At 44.1% G+C, this 16,173-nt stretch overlaps 2 protein-coding genes across 2 annotated transcripts in view; one reads left to right on the top strand and one right to left on the bottom strand.

Moving 5' to 3' along the window:
* The first annotated feature begins 1,972 nt into the window (after positions 1-1,972).
* Positions 1,973-3,096, top strand: LOC108025078 (uncharacterized). The gene is made up of 2 exons (XM_017095336.2): positions 1,973-2,076; positions 2,137-3,096. Exons 1-2 carry the CDS (start codon positions 2,062-2,064, stop codon positions 2,956-2,958), a joined length of 837 nt encoding a protein of 278 aa, XP_016950825.1. The 5' UTR covers positions 1,973-2,061; the 3' UTR covers positions 2,959-3,096.
* A 4,363-nt stretch (positions 3,097-7,459) lies between these two features.
* LOC108025383 (uncharacterized) overlaps positions 7,460-16,173 on the bottom strand; it is a 39,107-nt gene continuing 30,393 nt past the window's right edge. The window contains exons 8-9 of the mRNA XM_017095856.3: positions 14,288-14,682; positions 7,460-11,608 (exon numbers count right to left, since the gene is read on the bottom strand). Of these exons, the coding sequence (XP_016951345.1) occupies positions 11,418-11,608; positions 14,288-14,682 (586 nt within the window). The 3' untranslated portion in view covers positions 7,460-11,417. The remainder of the gene's footprint in view (positions 11,609-14,287; positions 14,683-16,173) is intronic.

Genomic DNA, 16,173 nt, shown 5'->3' with positions numbered 1-16,173 from the left:
TGTCGCCGGCGAGGATGTCGCTGAAAAACTTTTTAATGAGCTGCGCTGGGAGTTTGTCGCCCGCTCCCTCGGAGACCCAAGCCCTAACCCACCAGAACTGAGAATTTCACGACAGGCGGTACTTTAAGAATGTTTCAACTAAATTACGCCACTATGCCGGAGCGGGGGGAGTGCGGAACAGACAGGACACGGACGCGGACGCGGACGCGGACACGGACACTGGGGCTGACATCATTTCGCTTTGCAAATTGTTTTAGTGTCAAAGGTCAAACACACACTTACACTACACCCAGTGCCATATGACACGGCGAAGTGCAGTTGTAAAAGGGCCACGCCTCCCACACACCAGCTACACCAGTGCAAATCTGTTGAGCAAGTTTTAGTTTAAGCATTTTTGAGCAACATGAGATCCTGGGATCCTGCGGAGGACGAGCTCCGCTCGGCTCGTTAGCGGTGCCTGCCAAAAAACTTTGCCAGTCACGTCAAAGCTGCCGCTCCAACATTCCATACCCGAAAAAATCCCTCCCTTTTTATTTCGCGGTATCTCGGAACCAGGCGCTTTAATCCTGAATCCTGGCCGGAGGCAGCTCATGACTTGCTGCAATTTCGGGACAGGTGTGTCCAAGGTCCAAGTCTCGGATTCCATCCAGCAGCTGTGGCAGCTGCCAAGTTTGCGTGTTTTCCAATCTTTTCTTCGTTTTCGGGGCTCTTGGCTTGTTTGGCCTGCCATTTCCAAATTAGGCGCAGTTTTGGCGCTGCTTCGCCTGCTTTGCCTGCTTTTGTTGTTCTTGGCCCAGCCAACTTTGGTAAGAGTTTTGCTATGCAGCCGGGTCGGCTAATAGCCAGCATGAGTGGCCAAATGCCGGAGTCATCTGCATGGCTAATCCCAGGAAAAGCGGCCAAGGGGAGTCCCCAGCTCTGCGCAGATTCTCTTGAAGGTGTTATTGAAGCACTTATGCAACTTACATGAAGTTATTGGTATAACTAAAATTATTTGTATATTTTCATTACATTTATAGGCTTTTAAAAAAATACTTTGTAAACCAACACATAATAAAAATATTAAAAAATATTAAGCAATGGAATTTTACTTAAGGGATCTTGACTTTTTATCATGAGGCTATTTAAAGATAACATATAATAATGTAAGTGTTTTGATTATATCTCTGACTCGATGGTAGAACTGACTTCTTTATAAAAAATATACTCATCTTGAAAAGTTATCGCTTTCACAAAAGATGCCTTCCCCAACACAGCTTAAATAATTTCCAAGGAAAATTGTAATTAGGAATTTCTTTGTGATATAATTTTTTGGCGACCCATCGACCCACACAGCTGCTATTCCACAATTTAAATTCTTATTTCGCCTTGGCCATCAAACGACGCCGAAAAAGTTTAAATTAGTTAAAGAACTTCATTAACTGAACCGTCGAAAGAGATTGACGTTTTCGACCCCGTGCCCAGTGAAAAGCGCGAGCTTGTGGAAAATTATGAAAATTATAATTAACGGCTTAGGCTGGCTGGCGAACTGAAAACCGGAGCACCAACTGGCCGACCGCCAGATATTATCGCCAAAGCCAGTAGCCGTTTACTTTCCAAGCGTTTCAACACAGTGGCTGCCGCAGCAGCATCCATCCAGATGGGATTTTTATGGCCTGTCGCAGCCAACACAAATCAATTAGATAATGTGGCGTCCCCTCGCAATCGCAGTCCCTGATACAGGTCCCATGCATATTTATAGCCCTGGCCGAGTGCATTTAAATCAAAAGCCAAGACAAACGATCGTGGAGCGGCGATAGGCCTACAGGTCGGGGCATACGCTTGCATATTTAAACGGCGGGGCATTTTAATGACGATCGAATAGCATCGAAATCAAATCAACGGCAAGGTCGTTCCTAAACAGTGGATCTCTCTCTTAGTTAGTCGAGAAACATAGGGGCCTTTTCGTGGGAGGGGTGCATGCAGATGCCCTGTGGCCAACTATAAAAGCCGGACGGGGTTTGACATCCAGCATTAGTTCCTCCTGTCAGCTCCAATTGAACGCAGCTCCCAGTCTTCAACATGCGCGCTTTTATCGTAAGTCGCCAGGGGATTGGGTCTCATCAAGAAAATACTGAAGTCTTCTTTGCCTTATAGGTCTTCTGTCTGTTGGCCGCCAGTTGCAGCGCCGATAAGCTGGGCTACAACTACCAGCCGGTGGCCCATGCCGACGAGGGTCTGTCCTTCTTGCCCGGATCTGGTGGTCAGTTGATCGCAGAACTCCCCCAGCAGCAGCTGCTGCAGCCCGTGCAGAGCGGCGAGGCCGTGCTCTCCCAGCCCATTGAGGCGCCCCTCCTGTCGCCCATCCAAGCCCCTCAGGTGGCTCCTCAGATTGCACCCCTGGTGGAGGAGTTCCAGAAGGAGTTCTACAGCTATGCCGCCCCCGAGGAGCAGTACGACGAGGGTGCCAGCAACCAGCAGATCGCCAACTCCCTGAAGAAGAACCTGCGCGTTGTGTTCATCCGTGCTCCCGAGAACCAGGGCTTCGAGCAGGCTGCCCTCCAGCTGGCCAAGCAGTCCGCCCAGCAGGAGACCGCCATCTATGTGCTGACCAAGCAGTCCGACGTGTCAAACCTGGCCAAGCAGCTGAACGCCCTGAAGTCCAGCTCCACCAACAAGCCCGAGGTGCACTTCGTCAAGTACAGGACTCCCGAGGATGCGGCTAATGCCCAGCTGGCCATCCAGAACCAGTACAACCAGCTGCCCGGAGTGTCCCGCATCTCCAACGAGGGTCGTGCTCCAGTCTTGAACTTTGCCTCCTCCCCCGCCCAACCGGCTGCCTCGATCCCCGCCAGCTCGGCTCCAGTTGCCCCAGCTGTTGCTCCTGCCGCTGCTCCCAGCTCGGAGTACCTGCCCGCCAATGTGCTCTCCGGCCAGGATTACTTGCCACCCACTCTGCGCCGCTTCCGCGTGAAGTAAAGTGTCCCCTAGTGAAAGTCCCACGGTAACGTTTCCTAGCCAACCACATCGAAAAAGAAGATCCTTCCACTCCCATATCACGAACTAACTAGCTCTTAAGTATCCATGTAGAGGAATAAAATTTGTTTTGCTGACAAATTCCCAATGTGAACTGGAAAACTCATTTGCAGCCTAATTGCAGGATTGGGCCATTTCCACGATGCGGAACCGAACCTTTCCGTTCTGCGGGGCTCTCTTACTCGTTTTCGCCATCGAAATCCCGGCCACTGGCTGCGCATTCGTGCGTTGTCCTTTCACATAAAATCCCTGAAATAATAGCCTGGATAAAGCGGCTGGCATGTCATAAAGTCCAGCAACAAGTTGGGCCACCCACAGCGCCGCCCACTCATATTGCCGTACGGCAAGTGAAACGAAACCGCACCCGTTTTCCGCACTCATGGAATCCCCACTCTCCGAATCCCCGATCCCAGGCATATGCACAATGGTTTTATCCCATCCGCCATTTGTAATTGGAGTTATTAGAATCGAAATGAAGTGGTGGCACAATGGCCCGGTCTGGGCCTGGTTCTATGGCAAGTCCTCTCATTGTAAACCAGCCTAATATGGGTGTCTCTCAGTGATGGGAAAACTAGATGGAGGTAACGAAATGGTACACCTGCTGGTACAAAACTAGGTAAGACAAGTGATAAGGTATGTATTCTTTTCATATACCATATATATTTGAAATATTTTTGGTTCTTCTTCTTTCCCCTAGAAAATGTCCTTATTTATAACTTTTAAACGAAATTTGTCGTTTTTAGAAACAGTTTTAAACAAATAGTTTTAAAAGAAGTGTCTTAAAATTTGCTGTGAAATAATAACCTGATTTAACATATTATATTTCATACTTTTAGACCCTGTTTAACTGATTCATAAACCGTAAAGACTTCTGTGTTATTAAGTTCCCCCTATTTTAGAAGATAGAAATATCAACGTGCTGGTTAAAATCCCAAAATGTACCGAAGTATATTAGCCAAAAACCAAGGCCTTTATACAGGTACACCAACCTTCGGGCTTCCCGTCACTGGTGGTTATTATGTCGAGCCCCCGCCCTCGGGCGCTTGTGGTTTGTGTAAGTGGCAACGTCCTGTTGCAGGTGGAAGCTGCCTTTATTCCTGATCTGTGTGTCCTGCCAGCTGACGACACTCATTGACTATGATTGTGCACCCCTTTTGAGGGGTGTGAGCAGGTGTGTGCTCCTTGATGGCTTCCTGCTTCCGTGGAAGGCAAACTCATCATGCGAAACGCTAGCGCACACATGGCCCGAAACCGAACTATACTGGGGATTTGGTACGTTGTTGAGTGGAGTCCTTAAATTTCACTTAGACGTAACATAAGCCCCGATATAAACGCAACTCAACGGTGCATGTATTCATGGCCACGAGGATGTGTGTGTCTGTCTCTCAGTCCTTTGGCCCTGCAGGAATCGCACGCTTATCAGCAGTCGAGTGCAAACTGAATCCGTTGCTCGGCGTGTGCGTTTGGTACAGTGGCGAATCGCTAAAGCGTAACGACAGCGACAATATGCCAGAGATTCGAGGGGTGGCAAAGGATCCGGGGTCCTGGCAATTTGGGCCACCATAAACGCTGTTAGCTTGTCTGCCATTTGCCGTCTGACTGCGCCCAGACTGCTGCCTGTAATTAAGGTGATATGCAGCTGTCAGCCGACCGAATCGACGACGAGGATCCTGCCAAGTGCGTGTCCTGTGCGTGAGCGTGTGTGGGGCAACACCAGCACACACACACACACACATAAGTGTTTCTGTGTTAATGAGCAGCCCGCTGTGCGCACAAAATAAATTATTAAAACGACATTCACGGCACTCACAAGTGTCGCCCGAGCAAAGCTCCCTTTTGACGCCCAGAGATATCAGCATTTTTTCCACAAAGCCGAAAGGCTTTGACTTTGGCTAAAGGACGCAGGGCAGACACCCTTCAAAAAGGACCCTCAAAGGGGGGAATTATAAAGTGCAAGCATACGTATATAAATTACATTTGCGCGGGACATTTATACGACTTCACTTAAAGCATTTTACTTTTTAACATTGAGTGCTCTAAATCACTGACTCAAATAGTTGTAGCACTTACTTAGGGTGTGTAAATTCGTTAATGATAGTTCCAAGTCACAAGTTCAAGGCTTCGAAAGTAGTTAGGAACTCGCGCAGACGTATACGCCCCGTTGTCTGCTGGTAAGGCAGATGCAAAATGTAGCACACTTTTAGGGTGATGTTTTAAGGGAAGCCATTTTTAGCGGAGTAATTCGGAGATTAAAGTACTTTAACTTCATTTTCTTTAAAGAAAAATATTCAATATTCATTTAAGTTAGTTTTCTAGAAAAAATATAAATATTTCCACTTAAATGGAGTAAATAACCCCCCTTTAAATAATAAATAGTATAAAATATTTGCAATAAAATATAGAAAAAAATAAAGTAAATGTAAGCTCCTTATTTGTGTTAATAAAAATGCATTAATCAAATAATTTTATTGTTAAGCTCAGGACTCTATAGATATTGCGCATACGCCCCATTGAGCTAAAATCAGCCATGTTGCAAAAAATCGTAGCCCGCTTTTAGGCTTGTTTGTTTTAATTTAAGTGCTTCAAAACCCATTCCAGATTAAATCCACTTCTAGCTAGGGCCTCGTGGAAGAGCAAATACAAACCGCTGTTTTTATGGAAATATTCGCAAATACCTCGCCGCTTTCAATCTCGCCGGCTGACAGCTGCGGTGGCCCAGCAAACATGGCAACACTCACCGAAATTCGCAGGCAAACAATGCAATGCAACACACACAGCCAGCATTTTATTCGAAAATAATTCGCAGCGCGAAAACTTTTTAGCCATGCTGGCGGAATCGGGGCATTTGCTTTCGGTCCCACGGGTTAACCAATATTTCTTTTCAATTTCTCGCAGGGAGAAGGCTGCAAGTTTCGTTGTACAACTAAATATTTTGACATTTGTCCGCATGCAGGCAACTTTGTTTCGCCTCGGTAAGCGCAAATTGAAATGTGCTTGAGACAGTTTCAGCCGCTGCCGACGAGGAGGACTCCATTGTTTTTTGGCCCAAAGCGAGGGCAACAAAGTTGGTCGCTTGCGTTAATTTGGCCCAAAGACCATGCAGGTGGCAATGAGCGGGGGGGAGCGGAACTCAAATTTCGAGGGGAGCTGGAGTCACCACTCCCAAGTGCACTTGCAGTTGGCAGTTGTACGCCATGTTGTCGCTGTCAAAAAGTTTTACTGCGGAATAGCTGAGGATTTGTTGCAAAAAGTGTTTATCGGTGTAGCCAGAGGGTTCTGTGCTCCACGAAAATTGAGTTATTTCCCAGGCATCGAATGTATTTCCTCTGGCAGCCAACGCAAACAGCCAACTTGGCACACATGCTGCGAGCTTTGGCTCATTAACCGGCCTGCTCGACTGCCGCATATTAATTAGTCGACTTTTGGGCGCTGCCATGTATAATTAAGCAGCGAACGAGCCTCTTAACCAACCACATCCTGTCTGACTCCCTGGCCATGCCTCATTAGCAGCCCCAGTAGGGCAAAGGCAAAGGCGGCGGCAAAGCCAGGAGTAAAGACAGTATCTGAAACTGCTGCTAATTTAATATTTATACCTTAATCAAGGGAGAGAGTCGGAAAACCCTTTTGATGGCCGGCCGGAAAATCTGTTGATTCGCCGATAGCCAGATTGGTCCGGCCTAACGATGGCCCAGGCGTTAATTGCTCATTTCCATGCAATGTTGTCGTTTCCCCCTGGCCCTCCTGCAGCCTGCTGTCCTGTCTGTCTGTCTGACTGTCACACACAAATTCGGAATCGATAGCTCGCATCTGTCACCAGAACACCAAACACATCCCCTCCAGTGGCAATGTGTACAGGGCTTTGATTTCGTAATGAGGCAACCTGGCCTGCTGGCACCTTTGTGGTGTCCTGGGAGAAAGTAGTAGGGAAAGAAAGCAAAAGAGAAAGTCTGGAAAAAAGAAAATACTCGGCCATTGTGTCTTGGGCTTTGTTCGGATGAGTTTTGGGGCCATGAGCATACCCTTGACTCGCCATTTACTCCGTAGTTTATCCTTTCGTTGATTATTGCAGGCCATTTGCACCCATCTTGGCCGCCCCTGCCTTTAGTAATTTCGTTGAGACTTCTGACCTTATGTGTCCTTTGTTTGTGCTCCCTCAATTTCCCTGCACATTTAAAAGGATTAAAAGGATATTCGTCAAACGGAAAGTTTCGCAAGTTTGTTTAACGCACTTGTGGGCGAAGAGGCCGCAAAATCCTGTCTCTGGTCCCCCAAAAAAAACCCATCTTCTGGCCCGAAGCCCCCCTTTTTCCCCTTTTCTCCTGTAGCTACCACTTTGCCTTGTTTTTCTACATTTACCATTTTTTCGGGGTCCTTTGTTTGCTCGGTCTGTTTTTGAGAGGGGCGTGTGCTGCTTAACTGGTCCTTGAGTGAAACGCTTTTGGTCTTTTGTTTTCAACATTTATTTTGTAGTTCGTTCTCTTTACCACAAATATTCGTATTTCTGTATGTATATTTAATATGCTGTATATCCCTTTTTTCAGTGTAGTAGATTGGCCAAGCAGTAGGCGCCATAATTTGGGTTGAGTTGTAATCGTAATGGTTGTTCTTGTTCTTCGTTTGTTAATTTACACTTTAAACTTTACACTTAACTCGCTCCTGCTGCCGCTCAGTGTACATATAAATATTCGTGGCTTAGTATAATAATAATACACATATTCCACACATTTATAATATTTCCTTTTTTGCATTTGACTTGCATAGGTTGCAGTTTTTACAATTGTATCGCTCGCTTGGTATGTCTGTATCTATAAATAAATTGATTTACTTTACGTTTATCGAGTTCAATTTGTTCGGGTTTTCTCCGATATTCATTTATCAATAGTAGCCTCAGTAATGCTATTTATCTAGACAATTTCTTAGACCATAAAACATTTTATACAATACAAATCAGGGGAAATTCAAATGAGGCTGAATTCAATATCAAATATTTTTACGCACAAGTCCATGTGTTTGTGCATGTGATTATATTAATGTTCGGTAAACAATGGGAACAAAAAGTTAAAGCTTTTTGTGGTGTAAGTGTTTAAAACTAATAAACATGCCGTTTCTCTATAAATATATCTTTTATACACCTTTTACGGATTCGTTTTTCCTATGTCTGTTGTATACATAATTTAATATATATTTTGTTTGTATAATTTCATGTTTTTTTTCTGTTCAATACGCAATGATATGTGTGATTGGAAGATTTTGATGTGACAGAAATGATAAAGGTAGCCGCGCAGCAGATTCCCAAACAAAACGCCTCGTCTCTTGTTTGAAAATCCGACATTGTCGTAATACTTTCGACTTATCAAAATACAACATTTAAATATAATGTTTGTGTGCATATCTGTGTGTATATCATGCGCCCCCATTTCCATTATAATTCCGTTTTCCTCCAACTTGAATACGAAGGCCATTTCAATATCCATTTATGTTGGTTGGAGAGGCCTCAACAAACGATTATAATTGAAGGGCTAAACACCATATGCTAGGCATGAAAAATGTTAATTGGCTTCCGACTCTGGGGGATCCGAAAATGTTACAACATTTATGATATGTTTTGCGAATTGCTGCCACACTTAATGTACTCTTATTTGATCTATATAAATACCATCCATCATAGAGAGTTTTTACATATAGACACACACATTTATATGCTCGATAGAGGGTGCATGGCTCATGGGTTGGCCAAAGTAACTCCAGCTCCTTGGCCAATTATGCACATTCATGCTATATGCTATATATATATATGCTGAGACAACAGACGACTGAATTGTAGACAACACGCAGTTTGCATATTTATACAGACAAATAGAGAGGAGGAGAGTGTTCGACATTTATTTTCGGGGGAACTGCGGATGTGTAGGCGAGTGTGATGTCTGGGGGGTCGGGTGTTTGCACTTGTTCATAGATTGGTGGGAAACATTTACTAGTACGAGTGATTTACGAACCCATAACCACATAACTGGGAAATAGCTCCCGAAACAGTTCACTTAAATCAAATTATCTGGAACCGAACAATGGGCGAAATTAGCATATCATAATCATGTCATTACTAAAACTATATAGTCTACAGATTCGAATTAAAACAGGAATAAATTATCCACTAAATTTAAAGCATTTTCATTTGTTGTGTATAAGGTTAATAATTTGTTCTTTTGCTTTCTTTTTATTCTCTCGTTTCTTTTATTTAGTTCTTAGTGTATGCAATCAGTAAATTTGCACGCACACCTATTCGTAATGTATAATTTATAAATGTAATCAATTTGTTTTTCTGTTAATAATAGACAGCGTAGCATAGGAAGACGTCAATACCTGCATAAGACATTTTAGCCATATTTTCATACATAATATGAACTTTGTTTTCAATTATTTATACGTGATGTCACCGTTATCATAATTAAGTATATCTCGTTTATAAAAAATTGTTGTAGTTCGTTCAAGCGTTATCCGGTTGCTGTACTCCCTGGCCCAGGAAAGTTTTCGCTGGCCGGGAAACTACTTTTATGTTCTCACAATGAGGACAACCCTTGGAAAATTGTCGAAACAACTGTGGCAAGATTTCGCAATTTGCAATTTGCAGTTGTAATTGTTGCTTGGTAATTGTTAATCGTTTGCTCTGATTTCGCTTGTTCAAACTGTAGGAGAACGCAGCAGGCTTAGTTGTATTACTAAATTTATGTTTGGTTTTGCTTTTCGCCGTCGAGTAGAAGTCAAAAATAGAAGCCTAATTACACACACAATACAGACGCTCTTGTTTATATATTTTTTGTGATTTTCTTTTAGAGAGTATAGACTAGTCCACTAATTGCTTTACATATATTTACTTTGCCGGGTTGTCCGTGGTTGCTATCGTCTTGCTTTACATAGTTACATTGTTATGCTACGTGTTTAAAATGGTTCGCTAGCCATAGACACTTAAAGCGCGCTCGAAAGTAAACCTCCTAAATACACACGAAATGCATCTGCACTTAAGTACCGCTAAGCACTGCGACTAGGCCGCCAAAAAATGAAAATTCAACCGAAACAAATATTTTCCTAACTACACACTAAACGATCCATTGCAACGATAACCATTTACACACAACGAACCGAGAATTAAGGGCTCCAAATGAGAATAAATAAATAAGCGTCGTAATGTGAAGCGGAGTGGGTTACCCATTAAGATGGGGCTGCTGCTGGTGACCCTTTACCATTGTCGGGGTCACCACGCGCCGCAGATTGCGCCCTTTTCGGCGCCTTTTCCTCCGGGTTTCTGCCCTCCTTTTCCTTTGTTTTGGTTGTTTCTGGTTTCTCAAAATGTTTTCAACACTGATTGTTTCTGTAAGCTTCTTGGTTTAACTGTCTAATTATTTTACATTTAAACGTTTTATTTCCGGGGGGTTCTCTTCTCGGTTTCCGGGGGCCACGGTGCGGCACTCGTATTTGGCTTGCTGCTGCCGGCTCCCAAATTCAATTGCCCTAATCTTAGCCTACCCTCAGTTAGCCACATCCCTATCCTGTCCTCGGCTCCTGACTAGCCCAAGCGCTACAATACCGTAAAAAATATGTTTCCTTTGAGTGTTTTGTTATTCGATTTCCTCTGCTACTGCACTAAGTTCATGCGTTTTAGGTACAAGCTTCGTAGCGACTGCTTTGAAACGCCTAAAAATGTTAGCCCCAATCATTTCTGGCTATTTGGGATTGGAATTTCTCAGGGTTCTTCTCCGTGACAAGGCCAAAACGAAGGGAACTCGGTGACCTTGAGAGGGCGCAAAAACTTTGGTTTCATTTCCTTGTTGTCAGAGTTGCAGTCGCCTCTGTGGCGCCAAACTTATGTTCAATTAGCTATACAAAATTCTCCTTGGATTGGACTGTAAAAAAATGGCCGCTGGCCGACTGGACTGAAAGCATTCTTACAATTTCCCAACCGACTGCAACTTAATTACAAACATTTCGCTTTGGCATTGCGGCCACACAAAAAAAGCAGGGGAGAGTCCACCCTCGGTCATCTGCAGTTATTTACAAGTAAACTATTTAAATTGGCCGACCAGGGCGAGCACAAATGCTAAAAATGTTCTCATAGTCCATTGTCTTTGTGGGCCTTTCTTCTTTCGGGCTGCACTAATTTAGCTGCTCGATTGAGCCACATGCTTGGGAAACAGATTAAAAATGCGGTGTACAATTTACAAAAATTCCAACTTGGTTTTTTCCGATGATGCTGCTGCCTTTGCTGCCTTCGTCCTTGATGGGATGTGGGATGATGATGTGGTTGCCCTTGGCTTGGCTTTTACTGTGCCTTCTGTGCGAGTATGTCGGTGGTCTTCTCCTCTCCAGCATTCGGCCTTCTGCCTCCTGGCTCCTGCATAATGCATCCTCTAGTAGCCGAGGGGCAGCAGGACGAGCAGCAGGAGCTGCGCCAGCGACCACAGGTGCGTCACCACCTGGCCGTTGGTCCTTCGTCCTGCGGAGGTCTCGTTGCCATGTCCATTTCCATTGCCCAGCGCCGCCATCCCGATGCTCGGCGGGGCCGTCGACGTGGAGGAGGCCAACTGGCGCTCGACCTCAACTGCAAATAGCCGAAAAAGGACACACAATGATGATTGTTGGTGATTGCTGGCCGAAAAGGAACAAATCCCTACTTATTTGTCAAACAGAAAGTGCAGAAAAATTTACAAAGTCAAGGACGTCATTTGGTCTTATGATAACAAAAAAATAAACCTATTTACCTTGAAACTAAGAAAATTAAAATCATCAAAAATAAAATCAGTTAACAGCCTACCATAAATCTATAGTTTATATATATATATATTTATATGCACACATTTCTATATTCTGGTGAAAATCATATTATTAGCTCCTAAGTATGCACATAATTATATTTCACGTACATTCCACATTCCATTAATGGAAGGAATGGAGTATAATTAAAATCCCAACTGATATATTCATATTCGAGGTCAAGGATAAAGCAAGAAAATCAATTTAATGGCCAAAGTTTGTTCCATAAAATGAATAAATCAGGGCAGTGATGAGTGCCGCAAGTTATCTAGCCAAAAAAGGTTAACCGCCGAGAACGAGGCACGAAACCGCTAAAAAGGTCTCAGAATCGGGCCCAAAAAGAGTCCTGCGAAGAGGTCCTTAGTGTTGCTGAAAACTTTTCGCATAAGCAAACGGATGGCAGCCCCTCAGGGCGGCATAAGAAACAATTACAGAGTGAAGCATTCTCGGCGGCCAAGTGGCAGTGGCCCAAACAAATGACGCACTTCACGCAACATAAATAACACGCATACGCCCCTTGGTTCAAGTGACAGTTGGCAGCCACTCGGCGGCCGGCGGGCCAGGAGGTCGGAAGACAGGACCAGGACGAGGCGGCAAAGTTGGCCAACGACCATCGTGAGTCATGGGCCTGGTAATGTGTAAATTATTTCGTACAATTCGGGACGATTTACAACGGCGGCTCAACGACTTGCCAGGGACGTTAGTGTTAACAACCGGCTCGTAGGCAAACAAAGCCGGCGAATATATAAATTAACCTTTGTTTGGCCTGCTCCTCTTCGAGTTGCCAAAAGTGAGAGTGGGAGTAAATGAAAATTAAACGTAGGCAAAACGGCAAACATATGCGGCCCCCTTTTTGCGTACGTCACCCGCCGTTTGGCAAACAAACAAATCCGCAATCCAAGGACCAAAATTCTAATCTGCCAGTTTGAGACAAAGCCGAAGCACTGGCTTTTGTTTAAAATTCCTCGTCGGCTCTCGCCTCCCAAGGAGTGTCGACGGTAAATAACAATGCCCCTGCACATTATCATACTAATTTATTTTGTGAAAATTCAGCCGTGATTCCATCTTCCATTTCATAATTTCGTGGCGCGGAGGACATTTTGATGAGCTCACTGGTCGTAATTTCAGGCGGATGTGTGTGTACCGAAACAAATATTTGCTGCATAGCATTACACGGCATAAAATAAATAAAGTACGTATCCGCAGAAATATACGCACAGAATGTAGAACGCAGATTTATGCAAATCACACAAGGGCATTGGTTTGGGAAATACATGAAAAAAGGTACTACAATTTTGAAGAATAACTAGGGAATTTTGGGTTTTCAGTCGAAAAACAGATACTTTTCTTTGACCTTTTTAGGAGTAACTGGGTCAGAATTGGTCCCAAACCTAAAAGTCGCACTGCTTTGGACAGCTAATAAGATAGCTAATTGATCGCATTCGATTTCAGGCTGATTCTAAAAACAAAAAAATTTTCCAAATTTTGATATATTTGCAAGGTGCTACCTACGTAGCACCGTCTTTTTTTGCGAAAATGGGTCAAAATATAAAATTTTTAGCTGTGAACGCCAATTGGTTGGAAATTTTACTGCGAGTTCAGCAAGGTATGACATTCCAGTTTTGGACCACTACTTTTGTTGTTTCGCCAAAAATACTGATTTTTTTTGGGTCAAAATTAAGACCTTAGATGTTCGGCAAAATCGATATTTTCCTTTGACCTTTTTAGGTGTAACTTGGTCAAAAAATATCCGAAACCTAAAAACTGCACTGTTTTGGACAGCTAACAAGCTATATAATTGATCGCAATTGTTTTCTGCCTAATTCTGTAAACTTTAAATTTTGGCAAATTTTCACTTTTTTACAAGGGGTAGCACCTTCTTTTTTTGCGAAAATGGGTCAAAATATAAAATTTTTAGGTGTAAATGCCAATTGATTCGAAATTTTATTACGAGCTCAACGAGGTGTACCATTCCAAATTCTGACCACTAGTTTTAATGTTGTTGCAAGAATACTGGTGTTTGTTTTCAAAAAATTGCAACACATTTAATTTGGTACAAAATATGGATTTTTACTGGCGTTTTTTCTACGTAACTTGGTCAAAAACAATGCCATTGCAAAAAGAATAACTGTTTTGAACAACTGACGAGCTAAGCTATCGAAACCAGTCACATTTTTATATTTTTGGTCAGGGTTGTTTTTTTACGAAAATTGGTCAACAAAAAATGTTTCTAGTTATGAACGCCAATCGATTGAGAATTAAAATGCAAGCTCAACGAGGTATGACATTCCAGTTTTGGGCCTTTTTTCGCAATGTACTGCGAAAAATACTGACTTTTGGGGCGGAAAAAAATTGCCTAGTTCTCACTTCAGTGCAAAAACCTAAGAATTTTATACCCATTTACAAATTTAATTAAATTCTGAATTACTTTTATTACTCCTAAGTTATTACTATCTTCTTGACTCACCTTTCACCGAGTAGGTCTTGTAGTCGGCGTACTGCTCGCCCTGGCCCACGGTGGCGGGGATGGTGGACAGGCAGGTGATCTCCATGCGGCTGTTGCTGCCCACGTGCTCCTCGGTGAGCTCGATGTTCAGCTGGCTGATGCTGAACATGCCCTTCTCCTGCTGGGCGGCTGTCACGGCGGCGGCCGCCGCAGCCACGCCGCTTCCGCCGCCGGGATGCGAGAGGGGCCGCTGGTATCCCGCCGCCAGCTGGTTCATGGGTCCGGCGTTCGACGGAATGCCCAGCTCCTTGTTCATGTTGGGAGCCTGCGGACCGAAGCCACCGCTGTTCAGGGTGCTGCGGATGATGCCCAGGGCGTTCTCGTTTATGTGGCGCCGGTACTTGCGGTTGCTGTTCCTGCAACATAAAACGCGGGGAGTGTGAGTTTCTGGCTTTAATGTGCCGCCGCCCGGCAATTTGCACACAAATAAAATCGTAAATATTTGCATTTTATGATTGATGTGTGCCAACGTGAAAAGCAAAATAAAAACCCCGGGAAAGGAGCTTCCACATGCCGGGCACACACATGTGATTCCCATACAATGCCGCTCTTTGGTTACCAAGGGGAAGGCTATCTTCATTTTCGCCCAAAATCCAAGAACCGAAACCCCTGAGTAATTGATAACTGAATGGCCATGAGGATTGCCAAGAAGGCTCGGCTGAAATTCCACAAAAATTCAGAGATTATTGAGCCTGCCGGGTAAGAGTTTTCTGCTGATTGGCAAGGCTTTCTAATGGTTCGCCTGCATTACGGCCTGATTAGTTTGCATTATTCAACCGTATCGCACATTGTGAGTCTAATTAGCTTTTACGACTTTGCTTCATATTTGATAAGAAGCCTGAACGGCATACAAATGAGCCCGGCTCTGTGGATAAGCGGTTGTGCGGCTTTGGCCTCGGGCCTCCGGATCCCCAGTCCCCTGTAATTACTCCGGGTTTTGCTCGGGTACGGCGACATGTTGCTTTATTACAAATTCAAAATGACAGCGAAATTACCTTTGGTATTGCCAGCACACACAATAACACCCCCACACACACACCCGGCCGCAGATACTCTTGAGCAAATAATGTCGAGGCCATAAAGTTTAATGCCGGCAACCCAATTGTCAGCTGTGTTAGTTTACGGCCCACATATACTGCATTGTACTGTATCGAAATCTGTATCTGTATCTTGAAATTCCGTCTCATTTAAGCAATTATTCCATTTGCATAGCTTTCGTCCTTGTCGCCTGCTTATGCAAATGGCAAAGTAAATGCCATGGAATTTTAGCAGAATTATATTTAAATATTATTTGGCTTAAAGTGCACTGGCTGAGGCGAAGGACGGGCAGGATGCGGAGGATCCGAAGGATGCCGCAGGCCCTCGTACAGATAAAGCAAGGTGTCAGCAAAAAGTTGCTTTTCTATGGCAAGTGTTTGCCTCTCTTTCAATCTTCCCTTGAATGCTATGTGTGTGTGTTCTCCAGAAAACCCAGACTTCCTTTTCCTCCGTGCAACTAGAGCACTTGGCAACTGTAGGGAAAATGGGCAAATGTCAAGCAAATTGTGGGGCTGCAAGACAACTTCTGAATACGCTTTATGCACAGGGAACCAAAAATCTGAAAAGTAATTTTCCTTGTGGCTGTAAATTTGATTTGCAACTATCAGATGTGTAGCCTTTTTGACTGTAATGAATATCTAGAAAGTATAACCGATTTTCTGGGTTTTCGGGTTATGCTTTTCCAAAGACCCAGCAAAAACAATCGGCCAGAAGTGGCTTTCCCGGGCGAAACCTAAACAACATCGACAGCCCAGAGCATCGGTAGTAAGCCAGTTAAGCCAGCAGAGCAAACAAATGCGGGCCAAAAC

The sequence above is a fragment of the Drosophila biarmipes genome, chromosome 3R (genome assembly GCF_025231255.1).
Source record: "Drosophila biarmipes strain raj3 chromosome 3R, RU_DBia_V1.1, whole genome shotgun sequence".
NCBI classification, from domain to species: domain Eukaryota; kingdom Metazoa; phylum Arthropoda; class Insecta; order Diptera; family Drosophilidae; genus Drosophila; species Drosophila biarmipes.
The sequence above is the reverse complement of the archived record's forward strand: the minus strand, read 5'-3'. Positions and strand labels throughout refer to the sequence as shown.